General features: G+C 41.4%; 1 protein-coding gene across 4 annotated transcripts in view; it reads right to left on the bottom strand.

The window, feature by feature from the left end:
• The window catches only part of ncapg (non-SMC condensin I complex, subunit G), a 134,024-nt gene that overhangs the window by 63,110 nt on the left and 57,541 nt on the right, over positions 1-13,373 (bottom strand). For all 4 annotated transcript variants that reach the window (XM_085966965.1, XM_085966990.1, XM_085966981.1 and 1 more), the window contains exons 12-16: positions 12,144-12,323; positions 11,071-11,181; positions 7,795-7,914; positions 4,523-4,762; positions 3,219-3,400 (exon numbers count right to left, since the gene is read on the bottom strand). In XM_085966965.1, the coding sequence (XP_085823091.1) occupies positions 3,219-3,400; positions 4,523-4,762; positions 7,795-7,914; positions 11,071-11,181; positions 12,144-12,323 (833 nt within the window). The remainder of the gene's footprint in view (positions 1-3,218; positions 3,401-4,522; positions 4,763-7,794; positions 7,915-11,070; positions 11,182-12,143; positions 12,324-13,373) is intronic.

Below are 13,373 nucleotides of genomic sequence, written 5' to 3'. Positions count from 1 at the left end.
TAGAAGTTACACTGAAAAAAAGCAAGTGTAAAGTGGTTCATTGGCTGCGGAGGAAGATATATTTTATCGTGGAGCTTTTGAAATGCAATATTTTTGTTTGGGAAAGGGAGGGAAGTTATTTTAAGAAATTTTAAGTAAGTTTTAAAGTTAAAAAATTTTTTTTTTTAAAAAAAAGGGTTTTCAGAACGGTAGGTAGAAGGAGCAATTGTGGCTGTGTGAATGGAATGTGAGAATGAGTTATGTATGTATGTCCACATATATTCCTTTATGTATATATATGTATGTTTTATATTCCTTTACTATGAATGTATGTTTTTAATTATGATTTTCCAATAAGTTACTTTCTCTGAAAGTCATAATTAAATAATACATTCATACACATAAGTAAAGGAATATATACATAACACGCAAAGGAATATATACAGACATACATACTTTCAGAAGCTCCACGATAAGAAATATCTTCCTCCGCTGCCTCTGTAGCAACTGTACCCATGCTTTTTTCATGTGTAAGTTGTAATGACTGGACCTCACTGAAAGCATTAATGAAAGCGGCGAATTATACTGCGCACGCGCTGCATGTGCAGTCGCACGCGTTCTGCCTCTGAACCCCTTCGTTCAGAGGACAGGAAATGCCGGTTTTCCCCACATGCACTGTGCATGCTGAAAACCGGCATTTCATCCGGCCAGATGCGTAAGTACCCCGACCGTACTAGCGCATTTGGAAGGGAATTATTGGGCCAACATTTTACATGTCAATAAAATAAAAAATTTAACACTTGCACGACTTGCCCCCTCGCATCTGCGACTGAGGGTCCAAGGAGGTGCATTGCGCAAGAGGTCATCATCGGACGTATCCTCACACTGTTCCCTTTGGGGAATTGTATGAAGTGGTGGAAGGATTTATGGCCGTGATTAACGCTCATTCCGTGACCGTAACCATCTTTGAACCAGCCATTAGGGTGGTTAGTCCTATGGCGGGAGGGTTTTACGGGCTCCCACAACCCATCTGAAGGGGGGGGGGGGGGCCACCAACACCCACGGACGCAAGTATCCCGCTGGATGTCCACCCAGAATTTAAAGTTGGAGCTCCGACTCCACTTGCCGGGACTGTCTGGAGTGGGGTTCAAAACCCTACTCCTTCTGGCCCAGCGGCGGGGATGCTTACTGCTACGCAAAAGGCCCACTCCGCACAAAAGGTGACACCCATACGTTTCCTGCGCCTTTTCCCTCCCAGTGACTGGAGCCCTATGCTGCCATTTCACGTTGCTAATCGGATTGGGCGTTTGTCATAGCGGTAGGATCCCCGCCGCTGGGCCAGATCAGGGTAGGGTTTCGAACCCCGCTCCAGACAGTCCCGGCAAGTGGAGTCGGAGCTCCGGCTCTAAATTCTGGGTTGACATCCAGTGGGATATTTGCGTCCGTGGGTGTGGGTGGCCCCCCCTCCTTGTATAGCTTGTGGGAGCCCGTAAAACCCTCCCGCCATAGGACTAACCACCCTAATGGCTGGTTCAAAGATGGTTACGGTCATGGAATGAGCGTTAATCACGGCCATGGAATGAGCGTTAATCACGGCCATAAATCCTTCCACCACTTCATACAGTTCCCCAAAGGGAACAGTGTGAAGACACGTATGACGACGACATTGCTAAATAAATAAATGGAATTTAAAAAATTCTTTTAGGGCTTTTAAAAGTCTTTAAATTGCTTTAATTCTCTTTAAAACTACTTCAGATTACTCAAAATAATGTAAACATTTTAAAAAGTTTATAAAAGTTACCAAAATCTTCAAAAAACTTCCAAAAACCTACTTAAACTGCTGCTTTGCATGTAAAAAAGCAAAGCAGCTTGACAGAAACATTGGGGGCGTGTCCAGTGAAACTGAGACCTCAAGGGGCGTGTCTCACTTACACTGCACGCTCCTGGATCCGCGCTGGCTGCACTCCTGGGCGGCGTGACGTCATACGCTGCCCGGGATTCCTCTTTCAGTTTCTGCAAGTGCAGGCGTCCCTGGAGCTGATCGGCAGGAGCGCGGGGTAAGTGCAAATACGGGGCTTGCACGCGCTGCAAGCCCCGTTCTGGAATTTCTGGCCCATTACGATAGCAAAATACTGCAGATGCTGGAAATCCGAAATAACAACAGAAAATGCTGGAAAAACTCAGCAGGTCAGGCAACATCTGTGGAGAGAAATTTGAGTTGACGTTTCGGGTCGAAACCCTTTTTCAAAACTGGAAAGAAAATAAAATAGATCGAAGGCAGGGCTGCGATCGAACAAAAGAAGTAAAAGAGACAATAAAAGGTATTCGAAACCACACGAGATGGTAATAGGCCGGTGGAGACAAAAGGCAGCTGAGATTAGGTGTGAAGTGTACTGGCAGGTAAGAGACAGCTGCCAGGTGGGAGAGAGAAACAAAAGGGAAAGACCAAAAACAAAGGGGTGGAAAAAATTAAAAGTAAAAAAAGTAATAGGGGCCGAGGCTATGATCTGAAATTGTTGAACTCGATATTGAGTCCGGAAGGCTGCAAAGTGCCTAATCGGAAGATGAGGTGCTGTTCCTCAAGTTTACATTGAGCTTCTGTGGAACAATACAAGAGGCCAAGGACGGTGAGGTCCGAGTGGGAATGGAGCGGTGAATTAAAATGACAGGCGACCGGAAGCTCGGGGTCACCCTTACGGACTGAACGGAGGTGTTCCGCAAAGCAGTCACCCAATCTGCGTTTGGTCTCCCCAATGCAGAGGAGACCGCATAGTGAGCAGCGAATACAGTATACTAGATTGCAAGTAGTACAAGTAAATCGCTGTTTCACCTGGAAGGGGTGTTTGGGGCCCTGGACAGTGGGAAGGGGGGAGGTATAGGGGCAGGTGTTACATCTCCTGTGCTTGCATGGGAAGGTGCCAGGCGAAGGGGAAGGGCTGTTTGGGGTGATAGAGGAGTGGACTAGGGTGTCTCGGAGGGAGCAGTCCCTACGGAATGCTGAAAGGGGAGGGGAGGGGAAGATACGTTTGGTGGTGGGATCACTTTGGAGGTAGCGGATTTGATATTGTTCGTTATAGGATTGGCCCACAAACTCCAAAGTCACCTCTTTATCAATGACATTTCAATGTTTTACATTTTGCCTCATCTTTAGCAAAACCTCACCTTTCAGTTTTATTGAACTCCTAAAAGTTCAAAAGAACATTTAAAAACGTATTTGAAACAGCAGGTAAAATACAAACCTGTTGGTGAATGCATACAGAGGAAAGAAAACCCCTAGGCAATGTCGAAGAAAGGTGTCCTCTTCAGTCACAGGATTGTACCATAACAAAATAAGCCGGGTAAGGAGTTTGGGGCTAGAAAGTCTTCCAGAAAAAAGCAGTTTAGCAAAGCCTTCGGCAGCTACACTCCGGTGGTCCGTTATCTAAAAATACAGAATGTTTATTAGCATATAATAATTATATGCATTGAAGAGGGGCGGGAGAAGAGAAACAAGGGGCAGGGGAAGAGGAGCAAGGGAAAGGGAAGAGGAAAGTGGGAACGAGAAGAGAGACTTGAAAGAGGGAATAAAGAGCAGGTGTAGAGAAGTGAAGGAGAGGAGGGAAGTAGAGGAGGGAATGGGAGGAGAGGGAGGGAATGGATGGAAGGGTGCAGGGATGGGGAGGAGAGGAAAGGGGAGAGAGCATAAGTGCTTGCGGAGCTGGATGAAAAGGGCAAAGCTGAGAACCACATTTTTCTTGTACCCACACCCAAAATGCAGCCATTGGTATCTCCTTTCCCCACAACACTGTACCACCCACAACATCCCACTTGAAAGAAAAGAAAGTGAAAAAGGCCGCTGAGCTTCAATCTCCATATCCTTCCCATCACAAAGTCGGTCTACTTCCATAACATTGCCTGCCTCTGCGCCTACTTCAGCCCATCTGCTTCCGAAACCTCCATCCATGCCTGTCACCTCTAGACTCGACTATTCCAATTCTCGACAGGCCTCCCATCCTCCATAAATTTCAGCACAACTCTGCTGCCTGTATTCTACTCCGCACCAAGTCCCACTCACCTATCGCCCCATCCTTGCTGACCTACATTAGCTCCCAGTTCCTCAACTCCTCCAATTTAAATTTTATCATGTTTTAACTCCCCATCTCCAAGATCTTCCAGCCCTACAACCCCAAACACTTCATTCCTCCGACTATGGTATTTTGTGCACCCCCTCTCCCTTCATTCTGCCATTGGTGGCTGTACCTTCAGCCACCTAGACCCCATGCTCTGTAATTCCCTGCCTAAACCCTTCTGCCTCTCCACCACTTCTTTAAGACTCACCGCTTTAACCAAACTTTTAGACACAAAAAGGTGTGACAAAATGTGACAGAAGTGGCACAGACAAGAAATGCATACAGAAGAAAGATTTTACACACGTATAATATACATATTAAAACATTTTTACTCCACCATGATCGGTGTCACCCCTCCTGTCATGATCAGACCCTCCCACCCAATTACCCAGACGCCCCCAAATGTACTTCCAAAAGCCACAGGTAATTCATACCTCACTGTCTAAGTATCCCAAGAGGAGTGTAAAGATACTGTTGACTGTGTCAGTTTCCACAGCAGGCTCTTTTGATTCTGCATCTTTTGATTTCTCAATTTCACTCTCAAATTCCTCGTTTTGTATTTCTTGGGATTTATGGTGACTGGGATTGAAAGCCTCAATCCCAAATACCTGCAGAATGTCAAATACTGCCTGCAATGCACTGATTTTCACTTTGGCCTCATCAAGTTGAGAAATCTATAATACAAAAGGAACCTATATTAGTGTTTGTTCAGATAGTTGCAGACAATATCTTTAAATTAAAATTCATGCATTTATCATGACCATTGTCTAGGTCATGATCAGAGTTTTAATTTTCTTCTTCCTGACTGGTTGGGCAAGAATTTCCGCTTTGGGGGCAATCGTGCCCGTTTTGAAAGGTGTTTTTTGGGAGTTTCCGCTCAAACTTATTTGAAGATCGCCAAACTCAAAATTTGTCATGAACCAGCGCAATCGAGCAGCATTTTAAAACGTAGTTTTCTTAAAAATAATTTTGCTTCAAAAAATATTGGATATACTTGAGGTAATTTGGTGTAGTTTGATTAATACAGCTGAAAATTAGTTGATCATAACAAATAAGCATTTTTAATCAGTGCCAATTCTCCACCGGTGAGTAATCCAATTTTAAGTAACTTAAAACTGACTTGTGAAACATATACAGAACTAATTGCTAATTATATTGGGGTACAGTAGTCAGTTTCTTAGTAAATTTTAAAAAAATTCAAAAACTTTTAAAACATGCCTAGAATTGTCCTTGCGCCCAAAAGAACCAACTTAATTTTTAGAGTCTCCTCGAAGGCCTGAAAATGAGCGCAATTTTCAGAAACTCCCAATGGCAATTAATTCATCCTGGAACTGTGGCCAGTTTTGTGGACGGGGCCGGCTTCTAGTGCGATGTTTTTTAAACTAGCGCAAAAGATTGCGGAAACTCTACCCCATAATGTGTGCTTCTCTTTTCTAATTAGTGAATAACAAAAGTAGGAAATAACAAAATCAGATTATGCAAAACAAGTCTCTCCAATCTCATGAGCAAGACGGACAGAACTGGGAAAGTGTGAGTGGCAGGAAAGGAGACACAAAATGACATGTCCAGGAGCCAATCCCAATATGCATAGAATTTACAGCACAGAAAACAGGCCATTCAGCCCAACTGGTCTATGCCGGTGTTTATGCTCCATAGGAGCCTTCTCCCACCCTACTTCATCCAACTCTTAACATATCCTTATATTCCTTTCTCCCTCATGTACTTATCTAGCTTGCCCTTAAATGCATTTATGCTATTCGCCTCAACTACTCTATGTGGTAGCAAGTTCCACATTATAACCACTCTTTGGGTAACCAAGTTTCTCCTGAATTCATTATTGGATTCATTGGGATAAAAATTTACTGCAGCTGGTGAACGAATGGCGCCCGCTGTTAGTTAGACTTGCCCTTGCCCGTTTAATTTCATGAGATCTTGTATTGGAAGTTCCTGTATGTGGGAGATGGAAACGGCACAGTGCCTGTTACAGGGCATCTGGGATCTGAGAGACCAGGGCAATCAACTGTGTATCTCCTTAACCAGATTGAAGGATTGTTAAATGAATAGCGTACAGTCTGAACCAGAAAGTGCAAGTTAGAATAGTGAATTCAATTGTCAAATCAGGTACAGAAAGAGAAATAAAGAAGGAAAGAAAGATTTGGATTGAGAGTGAAAAAGAGACAAAGAAAAAGTTTACATTAATTTACATTAAAAAAAAATCTCCTACAACAATTAAAAACTGAAGAACTGAGACTCCACACTTGTAAGAGCTAATTTTCAGTGCCAGAGAGGTTGTTTGGCAGTAATTAACACTTATCACACCATTAAAAAGGGTACTTAGATTGAAATCACACCGTTAAAAAGGGTACTTAGATTGAAATGGACAAGCCCTAACTTTTTGTGGCAAGTTTAGTTCATATCGCAATTACAGGAACTTCACAGCATTCAATGCATTTGAATGGTGAGTCAGACAGCAACTTCCAGATTTTTTACCTTGAACTGCGCACCTGTCCTCATCTGAAGTTGCTGTGAGATTTGTGCATAAATAATAGTGAGTGCCATTAGCCTTACCATTATTTTGAAAGGAAATTTTGGGCCATTAGTAACTATCTGATATTTACGACCCCTGGTGTTGGAATTTTCCCACAACTGGAAACATCTCTACATCTACCCTATCAAACCCCTTCATAATTTTGAAGACCTCTATTAGGTCACCTGAGCCTTCTCGTATTTAGAGAAAAAGAACCCCAGCCCGTTCAGTCTTTCCTGATAGTTATAACCGCTCAGTTCTGGCATCATACTTGTAAATCTTTTTTGCACCAGTGCCTCTATATCCTTTTTGTAATATGGATACCAGAGCTGTGCATGGTACTCCAAGTGTGTACTAACCAAGATACTAGCTTCAATGTTTACAGAAATCTCTTATAAATTTACAAACCAGCACTGCCAGACCCAGGTCCCTTTTCCCCACTTCCCTGTGGTCAGGTCCCTGCTCTCTCCTCCCCTTACTGCAGAGACATCAGGAATCCACCAATGAGCCGAGCTCCACATTCCATCCCAGTTCTGCCACCAAGTTCCATTCCAGTGATATCAAACCAAAGAACCCCACCTCTGCTTACAAACGCCACCCCGCCCCCCCCCCCCCCCGTTCAGATGGAGAAGAAAGTTTTTGATAATAGCATTGCCTTATATGTTTGACTTCTGAGGGGAGTGCATCATATACCCATAATATTACTTGAACAATCCTGCAATTCTATTTACAGTACTCCAACATACAGATGCATGGTCCACCATAATTCTCAAATTCTAAGGGAGCCATGCCCCACTTTACAACCACCAGTACGCTCATGTACAGCTTAACTTCCTTTTTGTAAACCAAAATGCCACTCCCCAACAGATAACCCCACTACTCACACATCCCAAACCTCAACACACAGCCCAACATTATCCTAAACCTCACTACTGGCCTCCACCACAAATATAGCCCAACTTCCTCCTTAGCCTGTGAGCAACACCCCAGAGACCCACAGTGTTTATGCATATTTATTTTTAATAGTCATTTCCAATATTAAAATGGAAGAACATATAATAGTACAGTACTCAGAATACTGTCCTGTCGATCCAGATTACATTGGGTGAAATTCAGGAAATCACAAACTAGGAATTGAAGTGAAAGATTTACTCAATTATAGATCAGTCCACTAATTACCTGTAATAACAGTGGCAGGTGCTGAATTGCAAAATCTTTGTTGTGCAACACAAATGAACCCAAACACAAGACCGCCATGTTTCTTACTGCAGGATTAACATTTGCAATGCTTGGTAGTATCTAAAATTGAGGAAACACATGCATTGGAAAGAAAAATATATATTTATTGTGAAAGTATAATCTCGCCAGTTTTACTAAATAATAGCACACTATGCAAAGTATCTACAAGTATTTATTCACAGTCTAAGGATAAGGGGTAAGCCATTTAGGACTGAGATGAGGAATTTCTTCACCCAGAGAGTGGTGAACCTGTGGAATTCTCTACCACAGAAGGCAGTTGAGGCCAATTTATTAAATATATTCAAGAAGGAGTTAGATATATTTCTTAAGGCTAAAGGGATCAAGGGATATGGGGAGAAAGCAGGGACAGGGTACTGAATTTGGATGATCAGCCGTGATCTCATTAAATGGCGGAACAGGCTAGAGGGGCCGAATGGCCTACTCCTGCTCCTATGTTTCTATGTAAAGGAATATACCCCAGGACTCAAAGTTCCATTGCAACATCAAATACCAATAAAACTGACATTCCCCCACCCCCAATATAAATCAGAACTTTTAATATGCCTCTTCCTGTCATGCAGTATCTGACACTCCTCTCTCTGCCGAGCTCTTTTGGTTCCTTGGCATATGATCACTAAAGTGCAATTATGGGGTAAGCTCCTTTTTCTGGCACCAGTGAGAATCCAGAGTTGATATTTTTGGAACATGAGGGCCTACAGAGGGATGCCAGGAAGTAGGATTGCACGAAAGATGTTCGGTGCCCACCCGTCGTCACACGCAACTACAGGGAGGCAAAAGTAGCTCTCATGCAGCTGCGACGGCAGACCTCATTGGTATAACCAACATGCGAGTGCCTGACCAGTCATTATGTTGAATGGTGGTTCAGAAGCATCATCTCAAAATGGGTCTGTAATCACAGCAGGTCATGTTTTACATGGTATTTCATGAAAGAAAGCATGCCAGAGTGATCGAAAGCCAGCATTGTCTGCAGCTGACAAGCAATCAGGATGTCACCAACCATTTCTACTGGCCCGCCTGAAAAACAAGCGAACTTGTATTTATACAACGTCTTTCATCTCGGGTTGTCCCAAAGTGCTTCACAGATAACGAATTACTTTTGAAATATAGTCACTGTTGTTTTGTAGCAAACATGGCAAACAATTTTCACACAGCAAGGTCCTACAAACAACAATGATAAGAGATTAATGACCAGTTGATTTTCTTTGAGGGACAAATGTTAACCAGGACGAGAAAACTCCCTGCTCTTCTTCAAAAGAAAAAAACAAACTTGTATTAATCTAGCCTTTCATGACAACCATTGAGCCAGGCTGACACTCAAAGTTCCATGGGATCTTTGACATCCACCTGAACAGGCATCAGTTTAACATCTAATCCAACATGCAGCACTCCCAGTACTGCAATGAAGAGTCAGTCTACATTATGTGTTCAAGTCCTGGAGTAGGACCTTCCGATTCAAGAGGTGAGAGAGGCAAGCCTATCTGGCAATGAACATGGGGATCCATCCTTTCACTGTCTGGACCAGCAGACACAGATGGCAAGCTAAGTTATCTCCTGCATAAAAACCTGTGGTTTACATGCAGCGGATGGCTTCTCTGATCCTAACAGAAGTTAGATTTTGTTTCCCTTTTATTGTTGTCTATATAATCTGTAGGAAGGTGACCATCTTGATCTTTTCACTTAAGAAGAAAATAGTCGGTGCTGAAGTCAACAACTTCCCATGCTTTCGGAGTTGTAAAAGTAATGGGCCAAAACTCTTAAATTTTCCTTGCCTGATGAATAATTTACTATAACCCAAGTAAATGAAAATGTCTTTAGCTCATGATTTAATGAATACCTTGTCCATGTATTATCACACTATTCCAAGAAAATCATTCATCTCAATTTTGGAGGGGCCTCACAATATAGGATGAAACTCAGAAGAGGGAAAGCAATGGATAGATCAAATATAACTACTTCAAACGGAGGGTTGTAAATTGGTGCAATAGGTTGCCCAGGGAAGACGATCCAAACTGATATCAGTGAAGTTGGACAGGCAAATCAATTGAGGGAAAGTAGTACTGAACTGCGTATTCTGTTTTTCAACTCTGGGGCTATCAAGATAGACCAAAATGGTCGTTTTCATTCCTGTGCATTTATATGTTCTTTTAACAGTACCTCATCTGTGCATCCAATGAAATCTGATGCCACTCTGAAACAGTCCAGAACGCTCAGTAGACACATTTTTGTGCATACCTTGGAGAATTTCTTTAAAAAGGAATGAGACTCAGAAATGTAAAAAGTTACGATAGCAAAATACTGCGGATGCTGGAAATCCGAAATAACAACAGAAAATGCTGGAAAAACTCAGCAGGCCAGGCAACATCCGTGGAGAGAGAAATAGAGTCAACGTTTCGGGTCGAAACCCTTCTACAGAACTGAGAGAAAAGGCAGGAAATGAAACAAAAGGCAGTTTGGGGGTCTGGGAAATGGGGGAGGGGATGAAAGAGGAGACATTAAGAGATATTCAAGGTGAGACGAGATAGTAATAGGATAGGAAAAGAAACAGACAATGGCTCTAGATGAAGTGTGAAATGTGCTGGCAGAGTGAAAGACAGCTGCCATGTGGGAGGGAGAGTAAAAAAAAAGGAAAAGTCACAAACCAAAAGAGTGGATAAAAAAATATAAAAATAATAGGGGCCGAGGTTATGATCTGAAGTTGTTGAACTCGATATAGAGTCCGGAAGGCTGTAAAGTGCCTAATCGGAAGATGAGGTGCTGTTCCTCGAATGTAAAAAGTTAGTTGAGCCAACATAGCAAAAATCAGCCCAAAATTTTAGCACACATATACCACTCTTATTGCAGAACGGTGAATGTTACCGATAGAGGTGGCGAGCAAAAAGGAACTGAATGTAGTCATATAGGAGGCTCTGATAGGGCAGAGGAAGGTAAAGCAATGGTGCTTCTAATTGAAATCTTATAAAAAGACAGACATCTTGCTGGTAATGCGGTCTTTGAAGTCTAGGCAGCTCAGTCCTATTAACGGGGGGTTTCTTGTTTGAACTTTCGGGTTTGGAAAGGGCTGTTTTAAGCATTGTTGAATAAATCCCAAATCAGAATACCAAGGTCTGTTGGCATCAGTAACTTGAAATATATATAAATTAACTTTATAAACTAGGTTACAGTAAAGAAATCAAGTAGTAAATGTGAAAGCCATACCAAAGCCTCTGCGATTCCATTCAGAGTTGGACCCATCCCCTTTGTAACAGTCATCTGTTTGAGAAGCTCATAGCACATGATCAGACATTTTAACATGGTTTCAGGATCGTCCTTTTTTATTAAAGAGAAAATGCAAGTGAAAATATATTATTCAATGAAAAGTCAAAAGATAAGCAACATATCGATAACAAACCAGCCTTACAAGTTTGATGTGAAGCTGTCACCAGGCTCTAAATAATAAGCTATTCACCTCCACTGTCACTATATTTATCAAATGTATGTAATATAGCTTAGATGAACACAATTATTTGTTATAAGCCATTCATTGAGAACCTATTTTCTGGTCCTATTAAAAAAAATATACAGAATACTTTTTCAATGATCATAAAGCAGCTTTTTACAGAACTTGACAATGTAGTGGATCAGAAAATTTTCATCTATGAAATCTGGCTTTGAAACTAGCCCAGTGACGGGGTGAAAGTCTCTTCTGTCTGCTGACTGCAAGAGTGGAAAAAGCTTGGTGTGATTCCACAAAACAAAAGTTGCACATAATGCAACATTAACTGGTAGTTCCTTTTATAATGGCTATTAAAAATAGCTGGTGCAGAAACTGGAAAATTCATGTTAGTGTTCCCTCCCCCCAATCATTGCGCTAACGATGGAGTACAGTAGCAGCTTTACTCTGTACATGGCTAGTGCGACATCTGACCTGAGAATGCTTAACACAAGGCACCTAAAGTGCATAAGTGTTCCACTGAGCACTGACATGATCGCAACCTTGATGAGTATTTTTTTTCCAAGTTAACAAATAGTAGATTTTTTTTAGGATTGTAACTGAATTTAAATACAATGCAGAAATTCATTCCCCCCAACCAAGAATACAGTTGTGGGGGGAGAAAGCACAGTAAAAGACAGAGGGAACTTTACTATTATAATTAGAAGGCAATTAATGTCATTAAAATGTCAATACCCTGTAATAAGTACATTGTATACAGGTATTTATACCTGCTCAACTAGCATCAAGATGACTATTGTTAATTACTAAAAACATTTTTACCTTTAAAAAAAATTACCTTTTCAATGCAAACTTCTTTGAATTCCGGTTGCTCGGTTGCCTTTATCAACTCAGTTTTGCAATTTTCTAATTCTCCAATTTTCTGCTTCAGCTCTGAAGCATGAATGAAGTCCTGGCAAGCTATACTCTCCTCCAGTGCTTGCTTTGCTTCTATCAGTTGAACTTTGATATTGGCAAGCTACAAAACGATAAAGCATAATGGAAAATGGTTGTATACAACACAGTAATGCCCCAGTATTCACAACATTACTGTAGTGATAGCTATTCAATACTTTTCTTAACAAAATTATGCTTCAACTAGTCTGGTTTTGTAAGTAGCTCTTTAGTCCTTAATTCTAATGTACTGAAATTGCAATGGCATCCAAAAAGAGGCCATAATAATAATATATTGGCTTTAATGGCTGACTTTTCCTTAACAAGCAAATCTGTAATACGAAATAGTGAGGTTAAAATATAACATTGTAAACATTGAGAGAAATACATTTAGAAGCAAGTTTGATTATACGGTAATTGCTCAGGATATAGAACCATAACAAATTATAGCAAAGGAGGCCATGATTCAGCCCATCATGTCTGTGATGGCTCTTTGCTAGAGCAAGCCAAAACTAATCCCATTGCTTCGCTCTGTCCCATAACCCTGTGTTTTGCTCTGCTTCAAATCTTTATCTTCTTTTCTCTTAAAAGACACAACGGTCTCTACCTCAATCAATCCTTGTAGCAAAACATTCCATGTTACAACAACCCGGAGTAAAAATATTTCTCCCACTCCCTTAGTGACCATTTTAAATTGATGACCTATTTATGACGCTCAAACGAAGGAAATAGTCTTTCCCTACTCACCGTATAAAATTAGTTCATAATTTTACAAACTTCTATCAAACCTCCTCTTCTCTGCTTTAGTTGAAATAGTCCAGCATCTCACGTCTTTCCTCATAGTTTTCCATCCCTGGCATCATCCTGGTAAATCAATTATGTATACTCTCTATGGTTTTAATGTCCTTTCTATAATAGGCCACTCAAAACTGAATCTAGTACTCTAACTGTGGACTAACCTCATCATGATTTCTTTATTTTTACACATTATGCTCCCATTTAGAAACCCCAAAATGCTTTTGGACTTTGACTTCATTTACTTACTCGTCTCTTTGCTCATCCATTCCCTTCAGCATTGTTCTATTAAGTGTTACGCCCCATTCCTTGTGTTTCCTCTCAAAATGTCTAATTTCAC

The sequence above is a fragment of the Somniosus microcephalus genome, chromosome 2, assembly GCF_052327205.1.
Source record: "Somniosus microcephalus isolate GS21.2 chromosome 2, FLI_Smic_1.0, whole genome shotgun sequence".
NCBI lineage: Eukaryota > Metazoa > Chordata > Chondrichthyes > Squaliformes > Somniosidae > Somniosus > Somniosus microcephalus.
Note: the sequence above shows the minus strand (reverse complement) of the source record. Positions and strands in the feature narration are given on the sequence as shown.